The sequence below is a fragment of the Moschus berezovskii genome, chromosome 5 (assembly GCF_049115385.1).
Source record: "Moschus berezovskii isolate FMDL1 chromosome 5, NW_MosBer_1.0, whole genome shotgun sequence".
Taxonomy (NCBI): Eukaryota; Metazoa; Chordata; class Mammalia; order Artiodactyla; family Moschidae; genus Moschus; species Moschus berezovskii.
This window is the reverse complement of record NC_142464.1, coordinates 37,938,849-37,953,644: the sequence shown is the minus strand read 5'-3', so window position 1 is coordinate 37,953,644 and position 14,796 is coordinate 37,938,849. Positions and strand designations below refer to the sequence as shown.

Below are 14,796 nucleotides of genomic sequence, written 5' to 3'. Positions count from 1 at the left end.
TCAGTCTTCTCTCTCACAGCAATATTAATTGCTTATCTCTGAATTATAAAACTGATTTAAAAAATATTCTAGTGGTATAGTAAAGTAACTTTTGGGAAAAATATACTTTAAATTTTATTTTGTAAAATGTATATATATATACATATAATTGTACAACGCTTACATAAAACAGCTGTTACTAGCACCAGCACCATTTCAAACTCCTCAGTGACAACTACTTATAATTCCTATAGAAATTCTGTGGGAGTCTATAGATTCCTTTGGTATTTAACTGCTTATCTAAAAATAATAGTAGTTATGCTTTTACTGGGTTATTGTGGTTTTCTATTAACTTTTACTTTATGGAATAGATCTACTGAGAGGCCTCCCAGTGAATCTAGACATAGTCCTCCATGTCTGCATTCATGACAGCACAATTTCTTTTTGGTGATCAAAGTCAGTCACCCCAGTTAGCACAGTAACCCCTTTCTTTGCCTGATTTAGTCTCCACCCTAATTTAATGGGACAGCTGTTGTATCCCTCCATAGAAGTATTCTTCCCTTGGTAGGAAGTAAAAATTCTGAGTTTTAGGTTTGAATAACCACTAGTATAAGAGAGTAGGCCCACATTTTAGTTTATAAACCTATGTATAATGGCCATGGAAGAAGTAGCATCATATTTTTTGATGGCTGATTCAAAGCATTCACTTTGCTTTTACATCTGTTGGATAGCATTTTAGCCTTGTAGGGTGTTACCAACAAATTCACATTCTAAATTTTCTTTAAGTGATACCACTGCTCTGTAAGCCAGATGCGTCCAGGCATTGAGACACATGGTAAGATCAGTGAATTCCATTGGGCATGAATCCCTTGATATACTTTTCTTTCAGTGAAATTGGCTCCCCTGGTCAGAAACACTGATTGCTGTGTCACAGTGTAGTTAAGCGTTTTATTTATCTGTATGTGATACCATTGGATTCCTAGGGGCACTGTAACAAAGGACCACAAACTGAGTGACTTAAACAACAGAAATATATTGTCTCACAGCTCTGGAAGCTAGAAGTCCAACATCAAGATATCAGAACAGTTGCTTCCTTCTAAAGGCTGTTCCATCGCTCTGTGACTAGCTTCTGGTGGTTTGCTGGAAGTCTTTGATGTTCCTTGACCTGTAGATCTCTGCCTTATCTTTACAGTGTATGGTCCCTGTGTGCTTGTCTATCTCCAGATTTCCTCTTCTTCATTGGATTAGGGCCCACCCTAATAACCTCATTTTAACTTGATTACCTCAGTAATAGTTACTTAGAGCCAGTCTTCAGTTGAGGTCATATTCTGAGGTACTGGGCATTTGGAGGGACACAGTTCAATCCATAACTGCTGTTGCCAAATCCAGGTGGGTAGGAAAGGCTAATCCATACTCACAGTAAATTTCTTATTACTATCCCTTTCATGATGAAAGGGATTAAATGTCATCAACTTGCCACCAAACAGTTGATTGAATCTCCCAATAAATGGGTCTCACTGTCATGGGAATTCATTGATGGCCTCTGCTCTTGGCAGGTCAAGTACTCACCAGTAGCCATAGCCAGATAAATCTTGGAGTGAGAAAGTCTTGTTGATCTGCATGCGCAGACTCAGTCCATGTTGCCATGTCGCTTGTGTATAGGCACATTGAGCGTGCATCCAAGTGGCTGCGATCTTATGTTGGTTCACAGAATGAATCACCTTGTCCCCGTGATTATTAAAAGCTCCTTCCTATACATTAGATATCCTTTGCTGAACATTCACGGAGAAGGCAATGGCAAGCCATTCCAGTACTCTTGCCTAGAAAATCCCTTGGATGGAGGAGCCTGGTAGGCTGCAGTCCATGGAGTCGCTGGGGGTCAGACACGACTGAGCGACTTCACTTTCACTTTTCACTTTCACACATTGGAGAAGGAAATGGCAACCCACTCCAGTGTTCTTGCCTGGAGAATCCCAGGGACAGGGGAGCCTGGTGGCCTTCCGTCTATGGGGTCACACAGAGTCGGACACGACTGAAGTGCCTTAGCAGCAGCAGCTGAGCATTCATATGGGATGCTCTTATCCTTATATTTTGTTCTCAGAAAAACTTCTAAGTTCAATAGTGCACCTTCTCCCCAAACTTCTGGTCACTGATCTTCCACTCGTTCTACTGAGCTACTGTCCATGATATATCATTTATCTGTACTTCTGGCCATCTCTTTCTATATAAAATGGACAGTAAGTTTTACTACCCAAAGTTGTATATAGCACTGCTGTTGTAAGTAGAATTTTGTTATATTGTTCACTTTCAGCTGGTTCTAACTATGAGTTATATAAACTCTTTGTAAAACAATTTCAAGATTTTTCTCCCACTTTATCTGGTCATGAAGAATTTACCATAGTGTAATAGATATTGTGGATGAAGGGGCAACAGTAAAGCAGAATTCAGTCCCATGGAAGTCTGAGACACCTGTGCATGCAGCTTATTTGTGCTTCCTGAACCTGCTTAAGTCCAGTCTCAAATACATCATCACCTTTTCCACTTGAGGATGGGATGCTGCTGCTCACGCTCAGATAGTCTTGGTAGATCACACACCCAGGTCACATAACAACTCACATCTCATGGTCACTTGGTACTGCATGTCAACCATTCTGGTCTTGTCAGGAACCCCCTTTGTTTCACAAAGACCAGTTTATTCTGTTTTAAAAATGGTAACTTGTTCCAGTGCAGTGAATATATTAGAGAATGGTTTATGTATGACCTGAATTTTGTGTTGTTTCTGTACAAGTTTGTCCATGAGAAACACAAGGTAGATGACTAAGAAAACTGCACCCAGCTAACCTGGGCCACTTCGGAAGAAAATGAGCATACCTTAGACATCTACTAACTGCCTCATTTTACCATCTTTGTTTTCTCACAAGTTTGTGTTTTTCTCTTCTTTCACATTTGCGAAGTATTCTATTTGAAGAAAGCACTCATTCAACATCTCAAACATATTTAAACATTGTGGTTCAAAAATACCAAGCTGGGACTTCCCTGTCCAGTGGTTAAGCCTCCACACTCCCCAAGTCAGGGGATACAGGTCCATTCCCTGGTCGGGAAAGTAAGATCCCACATGCCGTGGGATACGGCCCAAAAAAAGAGAAAAAAATGCCAGGCAATGTATAAAAAAAGGGGAAGTATTGAGGAGAGGCTTGAGACAAATGTTTGGAAAGAAATGAGAACACGTGGTAGGTACAGACATAGAGGAATCCACATTGTGGACCATCAGAGTGCCACAAATAATGAAGATATGTGGCTGGGCCACCTTAAAATGCCATGAAGTCAATAAAAAGAGGCATGAAGAAATGAAAGGGAAAATGATTCGACATCTGGATTAAAAACCAAAGGATGAAAAAATCCGAAACAGCCGTTTTCATGTGTCCCTTTATATGTGCACATAAAGATCTTCAATGGGAAACCACTGTATCCTGCCTTCCCTTGGTGTCAGTAGTGGCTGCCTTAGTATTTTTAAATGGTGTTACAAATTCTGAGGCCATCAGCTGTCACACCAAGTGATGAATGCAGATGAGGAAACTACAGAAGAATTTTACAACAGTGGTGCAGCAGTAACCTGGCAAGGCAGCTGTATATTGAATTAAACTCTTAATTTTGATGAAACGGTTATCTGTTAATGAACACATGCATCAAAGGACTCAAATCTGAAAGACAGAAAATGTACTCTGAAATTTAAAGCTATGAAAAGTACCAGTATTGTGATGTTCAGCACTAACTCCAGAGAGAGATTTGAAGCTGAAGCCAGTGGTAGTTTTGTTATTGGTGTTCAGTTGCCAGTTGTGTCGACTCTTTTGCAACTCTGTGGACTGGAGCCCAGCAGGCTCCTCTGTCCATAGGATTTCCCAGGCAAGAATAGTGGACTGGGTTGCCATTTCCTTTTCCAGGGAATCATCCCAACCGAGGGATCTAATCCAAGTCTCTTGCATTGATTGGCAGGCCGATTCTTTACCACTGAGCCACCAGGGAAGCCCAGTGGTAGTTTATCACTTAACAAACTGAACCTCTTAAGAGAATTCTTCAAGTCAGTCTTGGAGTTCACTATAGCTGTAGCAAAAATGGATGGACCGGCCAAATCTGCATTGATATATTTACTTAATTCTTCTCCGTTATAGAGAATTATTGCAAAAACAAGACCCAAATGAAAATACTTAGCTTTTAAAAGTTTTTTAATTCATCAAGCCTGTCCCTCTACAGAAGCTGAACTCAACCCCAATTTTTTTTCTTTTGCCTTCAAAAACCACTCTCTGATACAGTGTTTTAGTAAAAATATGTTAGCAGCATTTATGACTTACTATTTAAAGTGAGTATTTAAGATGCTCATTACTGTAATTGAAGATGAGGATGCAAATATGGTTTTAAAATTTTGAGAAACTTTGGAGTAGTCATTGCCGCCATTTTTAGAAGCCTCGACTTATGACAAAAGAGTGTTTTATGCTTTATGTATTGTGGAAAATTTTTCTTCACAGTGACTTGTGATTTTGAAGAACTTGAACCTTCAGAGAAGCGTTTCAAATTCACAGCAAGTTGTTGGTTTAGGAAAACAGATTGGATTTGAGGAGATAGAAAATGAGGATATTGAAGAGCTAGGGTCCCACCCTGCTTATCTCACCACAAAAGACTTCCTGCTGATGCCATGTGGATGTAGATGATGTTGAGGACAGTGACAGTGAAATTCAAAAAGCTGTACCATGACAGATTAGCAATGTTAACTGGTGTTTTAAACGGTATTGAAAACAATTGTACTGATGTGAAGATACAAATTTGATTTTAATGCTGAACATAGTAGGAGAGTTGTGCAAGGCATGCAGTTGGATCTTCAGCCTTCTAGACACTTTTAATATGAGAACAGGAGGCTAGCAAAGTAGCTGAAATTTATTGATTGTATTTATTTGCTTATTTTTAACTTAATGTTTATATTTTCAGCCATACAGCAGAGATGACAAAAGGACAATGAGGCATGTCTTTCCATTGCTGCTCATTTTCAAATAACTCTTCATCTACTATTTCATAGTAACTCATAAGCTATAGCCTTTCCAATGCTCACATTCCAAGCAGACTTGTGTTCATATTTATTGGAGTGTTTATGCATTTCTTAATCATTTAATGTGTAAAATTGCACTATTCTTCTTTTAAGATTTCTTTCTATTTTTTTCATGGGTCACTAATGAAGTTCTTGAACGTGATACCTCTAACACAATTTTCCTCAACCCAGTAGCTTTTTATTTTCATGATTTTGCATGGTGCAATAATTTTTGGAAGTGGATGTGTCGTGTTATAGTGGAACAGACTGTAGTTGTCAGCAGAAGAGGACATGACCTTTCTCTGAAGCCACATGGGTCTCTGCAGTGATTTTCCTGTTGGGGATTGCCAGGGACTTTATGCAACGTCCTCATGAGTCACAGATTCTTTGAGAAGCATTGCGTCTACTCACTGGTCGCAAAACCTAAGTGGCAAAGCACTTGCGTTGCATCCTGAACCTACTCCAAAGCCTTCTCTTAATCTATGCCCATTCCTAACAGTCTTACGGGTTCTTCATAAACAGATCAAAGCAGCATACACTGAACTAAAGTGTACCTTTCCTCCAGCATCCCAAGAGGCTGACTAAAGTGTTGTACCTCTTTCTCAGAGGCAGCAATATCCAGCCATTTGTCTTTTGTTTTTTCTTTTCAGAGTAAAATTTGCAGCATGCTTCAGGTTGGACCCTGATATAAGTCATGAAAGTGGTGGACCCCAGAATTTGAGGGTGGTAGGCTTCCCAGGTGGCGCAATGGTAACAAATCCACCTACGAATTCTGGGAGATGCAAGAGACATGGGTTCAGTCTGTGGGTTGGGAAGATCCCCTAGAGTAGGACTTGACAACCTGCTCAGCATTCTTGCCTGAAAAATTCAGAGGAGCCTGGACAGGCTATAGTCTATGGAGTTGCAAAGAGTCAGACATAACTGGGAGACTGAGCACTCAGCATATTTTCCACTCTAGCATGCATATGTCTTATTAAGGCCATAAAAACAACCACTACTTCCTGCTTGTTAAGTCCAGCTTATGTGATGTCTTCAGTGTAGAGGACCAAAGTGATACACTGGACTGTGCAAAACTATCAAGTCCTTAGATAATATTTTTTGAAAGAGAGTTGAGAGTTATAGCCCTGAAAGCATGAAGGTGTATCCATCACTTACCCTACCCAGGTGAAAATAGCTTCTTCTTGTCTTCCTTAATTACTGCTAGACTAATAATTGTGTAGTTACATTGATTTTCTCCAGTAAAAATATATCTGGTATAGCAGCTGCATGTGGGGTCATCACCTGTGGTTTGCTTATGATAATCTAAAATAATTCTCTAAGACTCATTTTGCTTTCATATAGGCCAAGGAGGCACATTACATTGGAATCTGGAATGGTGGTGCCAATCTCTGCAATTCCTTCAGTAATATGGTGTTGCTACTTTGTCAGAGGGACAGTTCTAGGGTCTTAGATTTGGTATTTTCTACAGCTATGGCCCTTTCTCCATGGGTCAAGGAGCTGATGTGGAATTTCTGCCAGTGCCAAATATGTCAGTTCCGACTCTGCATTCTGGAACTAGAAGTGTAACTGCAGGATTGATTCATAACTCTTGAGCCCACTGATATGATTTGAGCCCTAGGTACATGTATCACCTGGCTTCTGTGAAGCTCCAGAATAACCACTGAACTGCATAGGTATTTTCAGTCATCAGGGATTAGCAGAGCTGACAAGTGTGGGGTCCAAGATCAAAGAGCAAATGATAGGCACACAACCTGCTGAATGTTTAACATATGCTTTAATATATTTAATTCCCAAAAGATAGTTTAGTTCAGTTGCTCAGTCATGTCTGACTCTTTATGACCCCTTGGACTGCTATATGCCAGGCTTCCCTGTCCATCACCAAATCCCGGAGCTTATTTGAAACCCATGTCCATTGAGTTGGTGATGCCATCCAACCAACTCATCCTCTGTTGTCCCCTTCTCCTCCCGCCTTCAATCATTCCCAGCATCAAGGTCTTTTCAAATGAGTCAGTTCTTTGCATCAGGTGGCCAAAGTATTGGGAGTTTCAGCTTCAGCATCAGTCCTTCCAATGAATATTCAGGACTGATTTCCTCTAGGATGGATTGGTTACTATTTTCCAAAAGACTTTTTTCTTTAGATGAGATTCACATAGCATAAAATTAACCGTTAAAAATTCAGTGGCATTTAGTACATTCCCCATGTTTTGCAAGTATAAGTTCTCTCTAGTTCCAAAATATTTTATCACCCAGTAATATCATGCTGTGTATCTTAAGCAGTTTCTCCCCATTCTTTTCTCCCCCTAGCCTCTGGCAACCACCAGTTGGCTTTTTATCTTAGGATTTCATATAAATGTAATCATATGTGACCTTTTGTGTCTAGCTTCTTTTACTTAGGTTAATATTTTTGAAGTTCATCCATGTTGTAGCATGTTTAAGTACTTCATTTCCCTCCCTCTTTTTAGGACAGTTATATTCTATTTTATATGCATATTATGGTTTGCTTATCCGTTATCCTTTGATGACATTTGACTTATTTGAAATCATGAATGTGCTGTGGGAATACCTAAAGTTTAAGAAACACTTAGGTAATGGAAAAACACTGATCTAAACACCTAAGTTTCTGTTTGTACCTCAGCTGGTCATTGTCCATCTGTGACCTTTAAAAGGATTGTTCTTGGAGTTTCAGTGTCTTCATCTGTAAAGCAAGGATGGCAGTATGAATTTTTGATAGCTTTTCAGTGCTTTATCCAAATATTAGTGTTACATTATTCCCTTCTCAAAAATCTCATTGCTTTCTGAATGAAGACTGACCTTAGTCTGGCATTCTAGGCCTTAAGCAGTATTAGCTCTGGTTTAATTTTTCAACCTTATACTCTTTCCTTAATCTCTGTGCTCCAGCCCAAACAGGCCAATTACTATTAAAAAAAACATGTCCAGTTTTTTTCTTCCTACTCCTAACTTCCCTAGCATTTTATATCTCTATCTAGTGGAACTTCCTCTTATTCCTGTTTGTGAGGGAGGTATTGCTCACAATTTAGATATTTCTCTTTTAGCTAATGAAAGAAAAAATAGCACTGTTGTTGGTCAAGAACGGAGGAGAAGAGAAAGTATGAAACTACTTTTTTCTCTTTTGTGTGTGGCACAATTCTTAGCAACGTAAATAGATGCTTTTAGAGTGTGTCTAAAATACAAGATTTCTCCTATTTGTGAACCCAAGAGATCTTGGTTTTTTGTTTTTTGTTTAAATGTGGAACCAGTTTCTTCAAATGAAGTTAAGTGACAGAGGAAAGAGATAGTATATGAGTAGCCAGTTACTCCCAAATTAATGTTTATATATTATTTAGTTTCATACAAGTTTCTTTGTCACTGTGTCACTTTTATGTTGTGACTCAGCAGTTAATATTTATACCTGAATTATTTCAAGTTAGTTTAAGTATCATTCTAGTTGTTTTACCAAATATCTCTCATTTTGAGCATTGTATCAATATGAGCGAAGTATGAGTTACTGGATATGTAGTCAGGGTCTTTGAGTGATCTTAAACCAGTAATATTTTCATTCTTAAGATGTTAATTTGTCACCTTTCACATAAACAAAAAAAAAAGCATTTTTAAATTCAGGAGGGGGAACTCATGTACACCTGGGGTGAATTCATGTCAATGTATGGCAAAACCAACCAATATAATATTGTAAAATAAAAAAAATAAAAAAATAAAACTTAAAAAAAAAAAAAGAATGTGAAAGCTTTCAGATCAAGTCAAAATACAAATGTGATTGTCTTAAGACTGTTTTTACTGATGATCTCTTAAATTTGTTCTCTTTTTTTTTTTTTTGTCCCCATTAGGGAGAAGAGTCAAATGAATCTGCAGAATCTAGCACTAACTGGGAAAAGCAAGAAAGTATTGTGTTGAAATTGCAAAAGGAATTTCCCAATTTTGATAAAGAGGTGAGTACTCATGTATAGCTATTTACTCAGTGTGTGCTGTTTGTATTACAAATTAGATAGTCTTCGAGGTAAACCGTGTGGAAAGCTTAGAGCAATTTTTGCATTTTTCTAATTATATTTAATTTAACTCTTATTTATCAATATTATAAAATATATTTGTATAACTTGTTTACCTTGTTTATTTGCCTTATTTGATAGTATAATATCAACATTATAATGATAACATCATGTAAGCATAACAAATATAACTGTAGTAATAGTTGTCAACTCATATATAAAATGCAAAGTCATCTAGTATCCCTAGTCACTTCTTTTAGTTTTCTTCATATTTTCAACCTTTGATTTTTCGTAAAGAATTTTAAAGTGTAATAATGCACTTTAGTGCCTTGATATTCCATAATCTTTGGTTTATTTGCTAGGTAGTAAAAATATTTTCAGAGTCAGTAAAGACCCATGCCAAGCATGCCATTACTAAAAGAGCCTCTGTTTTTATCATATTGTACTTGGAAACACATTATTTGTTTCACATTGGGAATACGTTTATACCTGCAGTGATTTATTCAGGTATACACACATCTGCTAAATTCTGATGAGCTGAAGGCAAAGTCTTGTTGTTATACTGGTTCTTTACATATGTTCAAATTACATTTTGAAGTTATCAGTCTATGAAAAAGCTTAACTGCATGTTGAAGTTTAACTGAGCAAACACTTTTTGATATTCTGGTGTTCAAAGTACTCCATAGCAAGAGTAGAAATGCAAAAACTGTCAAGCTTCCTTCCCTTTGAAGAACGACTGTTGTGTATTTATGGAAGTGAAATTATATATACAAAAAGCATTTGTAAAGATCAACATAAAAGCAAGTGTAAAATCATCAGATATGAATTCATTTAAGTTTTTAAGTGATTTATTTTTTTAAAGTATAAAACTTCTTTTCAACAAGTCATTAATTCTAGGTTTTTAATAAAAGGATCAATTATTTATTTCTAGGAATTAAGAGAAGTACTCAAGGAACATGAATGGATGTACACAGAGGCTTTAGAATCTTTAAAAGTATTTGCAGAAGACCAAGGTAATTATCTGTTCTATATTATTATGGAAAATTCATACTTCCCAATATATTATATTGTAGTATGTAAGAAAATAGTAAACCTATTAGTTAATAACCAGAGTATGGGATTGCAAGAGATATTAGAAACCAGTTCCCTGTATTCCTTGTAATCATTGTAAGATAGATATCCTCACCTACACTACATGAATATCAAAAGCATCAGTGTCAGAAACTTATAAGGTGAGTGTCGCTGGCATGGAAGAAAGTCACTAATCCCATAGTGGAATATTTTTAACTTTAGGAACTTAAGGGTAGAGAAATAGTGGGGAGAAGTTGAACCACACATGTTTAATAACATTCTTAAGTAGGAATCAAGTAGACTGCTGCTGCTGCTGCTGCTGCTAAGTCGCTTCAGTCATGTCCAACTCTGTGCGACCCCATGGATGGACGCCCACCAGGCTCCTCTGTCCATGGGATTCTCCAGGCAAGAGTACCAGAATAGGGTGCCATTGCCTTCTCCAATCAAGTAGACTAGCTCTTCTTAATCACAAAGCCAGTTTTCTAAAAGCCCAACACAATGGCTGTAGGTTTTTTGGTTTTTTTATTAATGAATTATTTTAGGTAATACTGTACAAGTGCTCTTGATGGCACAGAGAATGGTACTGTGTGGAGAAAAGAAAGCCACCAATATCATCAGTTCTGAGTCTGAAATAAGATTCAGAAGAGAAGGATTATGAATGTGAAGAAATTCAATTTATTTTTCTTAGTTTTTAATACATGCACAAAAATGAATGTATGAAAATGTGCCAGTCTCAAAGCTCTTTGAATAAGTAAAGCATTCTAGATAATAATGATTATAGATTAATTGTTCATATTCCTTACTAGTATGTAAAATAAATGTACCTTCAATCACAGACATCTTAGAAATCCATGGAATATAATAGGTTAATCAGTGATAAAGTAGTGGTGCTTTTTAATAATATATTTAAATGACTTTTAGTAAAGATGAACCTAAAATAGTGGAGATGGGTGATCGGAAAATTAATTATAAAATGGATAGTTTTAATTTAGGATGAGCATTGTTTTTGTAACACCCATCAGTTTTGGTCTAGGGATGGGGCTGCTTAATACCATCATGGGTGTCTTATGTATATGCAGCTGCCATTTACGTTCTCAGGATCTTTGATAGAAAATGAGGATTTATATTTAATTCATTTTAAGAAAGAAGTTATCACCTGTTTTTGAAACTAATATGTCAATTCATTGTATAATTTCAAATTCTACTTCAGTATTTCTTTTTAAGGCAAATCAAGATTTAACAATATATTATAATTCTGTATTGAAAAACACATGAATACTGTTCTAAATATTTTTCTTATATGAAATCTTAAAGTCTTATATATTTATATTTAATATATATCTTTCTAATATAGTTATTTTTGTCTTTCTTTGTACTCAGATATGCAATATGCTTCACCGAGTGATTTTCCAAATGGAAAAGAGGTTTCTTCAAGAAGTCAAAATTATCCTAAAAATGCAGCTAAAACAAAACTGAAACAGAAATGTTCCATGAAACCACAAAATGGTTTTAACAAGAAACGTAAAAAAAATGTATTTAATCCTAAAAGAGTTCTTGAAGACTCTGAATATGATTCAGGTTCTGATGTTGGTAGTTCACTAGACGAGGACTATAGTAGTGGTGAAGAAGTGATGGAGGATGGCTATAAAGGCAAAATCCTTCACTTCCTTCAGGATGCTTCAATTGGTGAACTTACTTTGATTCCTCAGTGTTCTCAGAAAAAGGCTCAGAAGATAACAGAACTCCGGCCCTTTAATAGTTGGGAAGCTCTGGTAAGGCTACATTTTTTTCCCTCTGTGTGTGTGTGTGTGTTTTCACTGTACCGTTCATAGTCAAGGTGTCTTCAGCCCAGGGAAGGATAGATGGGTGGCCTTATCCTGTGTAGAGTCAAACATTACTTATCATTCTAAGCCAATAGTATTTCAAATAGTGTCATATGACCTAATTTTGAATGAATTAGGGGGTGCTTTTCCTGAAAAACCCCAAGCTGATTGGCTGGACATACTGTCACTCATTTTTTTGCATAGAAACTTGGTTCATTTCACTGCAGAAGAAGAAATTAGAGCTTACCATTTAGGAAGGAGTTGTTTGCTAGCCTGTTCTGATCTGTTACTGCTGAGACACCATGCAGAAAGCAAGAATGTGGCAGAAATTTTACAACAACTACTTGAAGAGCAATAGCAACATCCAGGGGAGCTCCATGATTCAAAATGCCAGCCTGTGTTTTATGCTTCACCACAAAAGAAGCAGTTGTTTATTTTCTTTTTCTTTTAAAAGTGACAGCTCAATCTCTAACATGCTTTTCTTGGTTAAACCACACGGCCATTTTATGGAGTGTAGCAGGCTGCAACGTTTTTAAGTGGAAAGATAGAAAAGTGTATGGAATTCTAGAATTCAAGCGTTAGGTGAAGGGAAGGCATAAGCATTGGTAAGTACACTTTGCATGATCATTCTCTGGAATTTCATTTCCTGTAAACAAGTTTTATCTAAAATACCTGTATTTTGAGTTTTATGAATGTCAACAGTCAGCAAATGTTATTCATACAGAAAAAAATAAGAACTCTTGTCTTTTAAATTTTGCTTTATCTTTTATGAAAATGTGGGCTTTTCGAGCATGAATTCTAAACAAGCCCTGGTGTGAAAGCAATATAGATGATTTTTTATAGCTTTAGAATATGAAGTAACTCGTGATGCTTTATAAAGTTTTAAGTTTTATTCTCTAACTTAAGGAGTAAAGTTGCTTTGTGATTAATTTTGTACTTGGTCAAATCTCTGTGAACCTAAGATCCCTTGATGAGTATATTGAAGTGGCAGTGGGGGAAGGTCCCTGAACAATGGCTGTAAATAGCATTTTTAAAAAAATTAAAATATTTGAAAAATAAAGAAACAGCATTACTAATATTCTGTGGCTTTGAAAATAAATAAATAAAGATATTCATTTTGCCTAAAGCTTTTGCTTTTACAGAGAACATCTGTCAAAGCAGGCCCTTTCAAAACTTGTTTGGCTTTGCCTAAGTGATTTATTTGTTAAAGTATTTGCTGAAGGGCTTTCTTGTTCTTCTTTTCTTCCTTTTCTTCTTTCTTTTAATCTTGAATGGTTTCCTGTGTTGTTGCAGAGTTGGGTTGCTCAGGCTTGTTGGGATTCTGATTTATTTAATAAGGAATGCAATTATCTGCGCCAGTGTGTTTAGTCACTGTAACCACTTGCCCACATATCTTACAGGAAAAGTAAATTATACCAGAGTGATGTGTCCCAGATGCTTTTAAAAATATTCAACAACTTAGCATGTAGAAAGCATATTTCCTCTGCTAATTAATTGGCATAGTTTAAATTAGTCTTGACATGAATTTAGAGTTTATCTACTTAAACCTCCTGAAGCATCTTGCCCCCTTTCTTAAAGTTGAATACAGAGATGGTTTTCACTAGCCATTCATCTTATGTTGATTATTTTATATAGCAGTTAAAAAGCAAACTTGACCACTTGAGTTTAGTATATACAGTGCTTAGTAAAAAAAAGTTAGTAAATGTAACTTTTGGGAAATGAACAGTTAAAATTAGCAAGTCAGTGTATATGAGCTTTGCGTTTTAATCTGTTTAGGACTTCAAGCTTCTCCTTTCAGTTACTTTAGAATTTTGAATGAGACTAGTTTAAAGAGCAATTTAACGTCTTAAAGTTATTAAAAGAAAGTCAACATTATGTACCTTTTGGTAAAAAAAAGAAAATGCATATGTTATAGTTTACTTCTTCCCTGTTAATCAGAGAGGCTTGCTAACACACCTGTGAGCTACTTCAAAAAAACAAAAGAAATAGCATTTACCTTTGTTTTCATAACTAGTATTTTTAGAAATTCCTATGAGAATTAGTTGAAATTTTAATTATGTCCCTCAGTCATACTTAAGTGAAAATTACAAGGCATTATGTATATTAAGAGCAGTGTACAAATGTCTAGTAAACTAGACATTATTGTTGAAGCTTATTTAGTCTTAAGGATTGGAGAATTTGGCAGAACTTTAAAAACTCATTAGGTATTTCATTACAGTGCAAACTGAGCCAATAAATCAAGTATACACATATATTTTAATTATGATTTTTGCCAAGATGACAGTCTCCATAACGTTGATGGGTTAAATGTAATCATTACTATTTCATTGTCTTATTTTATTATAAAATTAATTTGAATGTGAAAATTATCTTAGTGTTTTTTAAAACAAAAGTTGTTAAGTTGACAATATGATTATGACTTTGTCAGAGAAGTACACTTTTATTTTACATGAGGAAAATTATGTTTTTTTAACAAAATAAGTGCATTATGTGAGGGTATTTATGTTTGCAGCTTTATATCCTTTTTAAAAATCAAAATCTAAAGATTGTCAAATTTTCCTCATAATTTTTTCATTTCTCTTATGTTTCTGCTTAACAGCAGTAAAGTATGTGCTTATGATGAGAAGCCACATTGTTAAATCATGTAGACTTTGGAAATATAGCCAGCCAAAATGTTATTAGTTTAAAAACATGTACTATTAATGTGGTAAAATTGGGGGTTTTATTACCAGATTTCACACATTTGATGGCACCAGTTCATCCACCACTTAACTGAATTTTTATTTAGCTTTGTGCAAAGTAAGGTGGAGATACTATTATGTCTATGATAGTCTTATATTTTGCA

The 14,796-nt window shown here is 36.0% G+C and overlaps 1 protein-coding gene across 5 annotated transcripts in view; it reads left to right on the top strand.

The window, feature by feature from the left end:
• The window catches only part of SMARCAD1 (SNF2 related chromatin remodeling ATPase with DExD box 1), an 85,854-nt gene that overhangs the window by 44,046 nt on the left and 27,012 nt on the right, over positions 1-14,796 (top strand). For 4 of the 5 annotated variants that reach the window (XM_088836228.1, XM_055434085.2, XM_055434084.2 and 1 more), the window contains 3 exons: positions 8,899-9,000; positions 9,989-10,070; positions 11,509-11,900. In XM_088836228.1, the coding sequence (XP_088692354.1) occupies positions 8,899-9,000; positions 9,989-10,070; positions 11,509-11,900 (576 nt within the window). Of the gene's footprint in view, positions 1-8,898; positions 9,001-9,988; positions 10,071-11,508; positions 11,901-11,950; positions 12,557-14,796 lie in introns of those variants that run through there. The other variant, XM_088836229.1, reaches the window with a different exon arrangement.